General features: G+C 33.3%; 2 protein-coding genes across 2 annotated transcripts in view; one reads left to right on the plus strand and one right to left on the minus strand.

Annotated features, from left to right (window-relative positions):
* LOC105617350 (ribosomal RNA processing protein 1 homolog) overlaps positions 1–465 on the plus strand; it is a 10,424-nt gene extending 9,959 nt beyond the window's left edge. Inside the window, exon 7 of the mRNA XM_012198911.1 lies at positions 451–465. Within this exon, the coding sequence (XP_012054301.1) occupies positions 451–465 (15 nt within the window). The remainder of the gene's footprint in view (positions 1–450) is intronic.
* On the minus strand, positions 55–2,524 carry LOC105617207 (regulator of microtubule dynamics protein 1-like). The gene is made up of 5 exons (XM_012198773.1): positions 2,337–2,524; positions 1,683–1,856; positions 1,202–1,416; positions 888–1,126; positions 55–737 (listed from the first exon to the last, which is right to left on the minus strand). The coding sequence occupies exons 1-5, from the start codon at positions 2,522–2,524 to the stop codon at positions 474–476; spliced, it is 1,080 nt and encodes a 359-aa protein (XP_012054163.1). The 3' UTR covers positions 55–473.
* Between the last annotated feature and the right edge of the window lie 1,577 nt (positions 2,525–4,101).

A 4,101-nucleotide genomic window follows, 5' to 3' on the forward strand; every position in this document is an offset into this window, starting at 1 on the left:
GAGAGACAATTATTGATAAAAAAATTCGTAATCATTTAATAACTACGCTCAACAGAATTTATCATGTTGTATCATTTATTAAGAAATAGACAATAGAAAGATAAAACCAACATAATAAATTTATAAGTCTATATAACGAATAGAATAAACCATGGTAGGCCCAGCATTTATACAATAAAATGACAATTCTAAAATGTATTTCACAAAGTTATTTCCTAAAAAATCCCGCGCCGTTTTGTATCTTTTTATCTTTGAAGACAAATAATAGTTATTTTATACAGTTTCTGTATAAAAGTCCAAGGTAAAACTGTGTGTTGTGTACTTCCCTCCCTCTATAATTAGATTATTCATAAGTTTTTCTTTCTCCGCGAATTAATTACATCGGCTGCGAATTTGTTACGTTCATCGCGCGATTAATGTATTTGTAATATGGAATGGATACATTCTCAGGTCTATAAAAATTAATGCGTCCATTATTGGTATCTCGAGTACTTGGTGAGGAGTTGACGAGCATCGTTCTGTATCCTTTCATCGTCTTTACTTGTAACTGATACGTCACAAATTTTTTCTAGCAACTGATAGGCCAGTTGATAGTTGCCCAGTGCTATATAACATTTGCTTAAAAATAGCCTGTTCTCCAGATTTACTTTGGCCGAAAAATCCTCCGCTTTCTGGAAGCTATCAATCGCATCTTCATACGAGGCACTTGGCGGCTCCGAAAATAACGTCGCAGCAATCTACATAAGAAAATAATTAATTATTGTAATTTATCTCGCTATGCACATTTTTTTTGAGTTGCAAATTCTTCGATCAATCTTGATCAATAATTAATCATATGTAAACTGAGATGCTGTTTGGAGAAACATCAAACCATGGTGAAACATTACCTTTCTTTCTATCCAACCTAAGTTAGCCACCTCGTATTTGAATCTGCCGAGTAGATGATGCAGATCAGCATCATTTGGACATATCTCCAAGGCATTTATTACATGATCCTTGAAACGGTAACCGTTTTCTATTTTTTCCGCTAGTGGTAAAAAGTCACCGTTTACACCTACAAGTATAGCACACCATTTGTGCAGACATGAATTTGGTGTAGTGAGAAGCTTTTCGCAAGCGTCAATTCCTAAAATAATTCGTTACAAATGAGGACTTTGTTGAACGATTAACGATACACAAAATTGAATATAACTTGTTATACCTGCACAAACAACAGCTTGTCTTACATTTACATCAGTGGTGCAATTTGAATATTTATAACAGCTTCTGGCATATCTCCATACTATGTCTACACTATTTGGGTACATGTCTATGAGATCTCGTAGTTCAAGGTAATCATTTTCTTCATATCCACCTTGTTTGTGATGCTCATCAAAAACAGAAAGGTCTAATCCAGGGCAGGTGGCTTCAGTTGTCCTGCATCACTAAGCGTATAATCTTTCCCGTTTAAGTTTCGAGTAAGAATTGTTGTAATTTCGGATAAAAACGCAAAGTAAATGCAACTCAACAAATTTCAGCATGCAATTATAATTTAAATGAAGCCTGTAGATTACTTGTAAGTACAAGCAAAAAAATCTTTGATATAGAATGATTGATTTGATATATGCAATAATGCAACATTAAACTAAATTTACAGCTGCGATAACCGCGATGCACTTGAATGATAGAGATATTAAACTGACCTATTTTCAATGTCACTTATACCATTTTCGCTGTCTGAACAGTCGAAAAATTCTTCGTCACCTGCTGTTGAAAAGCCATCCACATCAGTATCATTATCTGTTGTAGTGTACATATGATCATTATCACGTTTAGAATTAAGCTTCTTCTTCTTTCTTTGTTGATTTTGTTGTGCTCTGAAAAGGATTAGATACCAATGAAATTAAATAAAAACGTTAACTCCTAGAAGATATTTGTCTAATATTCATTCTGATGAAAAAACTAGAAATGTAAATGTGTTCTTCTAATCTGTTGACATTCTTACACTTAAAAATTGTATAACATTGGAAAAATAATGTACATAACGCTTGAAAAAAAATTTAATTTAACTTTTAAAGATAGAAAAGAGACAATTCTTTTCGACGATATATTTCTTATAACTTTAAAAAATATTATTGTAAAAGATTATAAATTGAAAGCCATTCTAAGCCGCAAGACAAATTAAATAAATAAATAATATAAACATATAAATATACATAAACGTCTGAATAAACCATTAGTATCTAATTAATCAGGATTAGTAGAAGAAACTGAATTAGACCAAATACTTTAGGAATATTTCATACATCTTAAAATATCAATGAAAGAAATATCAATAAAAAAACAGCAATTATTACCTCAATCTCTCTAATTCCGTTTGCAACTCGGTGAGACGACGATCGACTTCGTCCAGATGGGCATTTTTCATGGCATGTTGCTGTTTCTCCAAGACCTTCTGATATATAAAGATACTAGCAGCGCTTATAACGCCTATAGTTGCTCCGATAGCAGCGGCGATCAAGTTAGTCTGCAGCTGACTGCTCATTTTGTTTGAGAAGAACTCCAACTGAACAATCAGTGTTCTAGAAAAACAGACATGAAGTTGTACATTTCATGTGGTGAAGGAAAGAGTATACAATTCATTCGAGAATACAGGTGAGTTTTTAGTTCATTGATGGATCAATCGCATTATGTACAAATGCAACTTTTATGAAACAAACATTTGTACATAATGTGATTGATCCATCAATCAATGAATTAAAAAATACTAGTGCTTTTCATTTAATGACACAAATCAATACAAATATTAATATCATTTTATCTTTGTTACTTATTGGAATGTCAAGGAGAATAGTTTGTGTTAATTTGTATCATTAAAACTGCATTCAAAAATTTCATCTGGATGCACTCATGTATTATTTTATTTTTATTTAACATTCGATGAAGTTTCTAAACATCTAAATAGAAAGCACTCTATGTTGACATTGAGATGTACATACCGTTCGTGAATTTTAGTGACGTTTTATAATCTTTGTCCAAAAATGATGTATCATAATTTAACTGTATTTTATCGCGCAATGAAATCTCTCGGAATCTCGTCCGATCTCAATGTGTCCTTTGATGCCCTCGAGATACGTCCGTCGCCGGACTTCCCGGCAAGGTCGATTTGGCGTCCGACAGTCCGTGCTATATCAAGGAACTATCTCGATGCCACATGCTATTTTTCCTCACGACAGCGTGACACACATATGACGTGTGTATCGCGGCCAAAGGGCAATTGTGACAAAACGATTCAGCGAGTGAATATAATCGCATAAAAAAGGCACGGCAATGTCGCTGCGCCTTGGCTTAGCGCTGAGACACTACCAGTGTCTCCAGATTCATTACATCATTATCTTTCTTCTCTCTCCTCCTTCCCGAAATATGTGTGATAGCACATTGACCCTCCACGTCCGTAGCCTCAATTCTCAATTAAACCTTCGGGGCAGTTCAGAATCACTATAGTCTTCCGTTGTCTTACTTTCGTCTCCTGGCATATCTTTCCCAATCTTTTCACTCACGTTGGACGAGCCAATTTCTCTCGATCGAGGAAATTTAATTAAATATCTGTAATCTGACGCGCGAACATCGGCCGGCGCGAACGTTAGTGCTAACATCGAGAATTCCTGCAAGTCATCGAGTGTCGATAAGAATCGCGTCGATAAGTTACTGCTACGATAATCGTTATCGAGTGTATCGAACGATTAGAAAAGGAGGGATGAGAAATTTTATTTAAACTCACACTCGGAATTATAAAAATTCAAATCTATATCTATATCAATCTATATCTATATCTAAATCTTGGTATATCAGTTTAGCCTTCCTTAAATCCAATATTGAAAATCTTTTTTCTATTGATTCTATATGAAATAGAATCTATATGAAATAGAATCAATTACAAATATTAATTGTAATAATACACATTAATTTACAAATATAAAAATTAAATATTAAACAATAATTGTGGTAAAAAAATTAATTCAATACCGAATATCGATTTGATCCAAATAAAGGAGTATGTTTTTCTATGGTCATATATTTTATTATACAGTATCTTTTTGTATATGTATATATATATATATA

Source organism: Atta cephalotes (genome assembly GCF_000143395.1).
Source record: "Atta cephalotes unplaced genomic scaffold scaffold00012, whole genome shotgun sequence".
In the NCBI taxonomy this organism is placed as follows: Eukaryota; Metazoa; Arthropoda; class Insecta; order Hymenoptera; family Formicidae; genus Atta; species Atta cephalotes.

Excerpts from the sequence above, each read along its gene's own strand:
- LOC105617207 (XM_012198773.1), bottom strand. The coding sequence starts at position 2,524 with ATGAGCAGTCAGCTGCAGACTAACTTGATCGCCGCTGCTATCGGAGCA. Across the intron at positions 1,417-1,682 it reads ATAAGTGACATTGAAAATAG|GACAACTGAAGCCACCTGCC; the intron begins GTCAGTTTAATA and ends TTAGTGATGCAG. Across the intron at positions 1,127-1,201 it reads ACAAGCTGTTGTTTGTGCAG|GAATTGACGCTTGCGAAAAG; the intron begins GTATAACAAGTT and ends GAATTATTTTAG.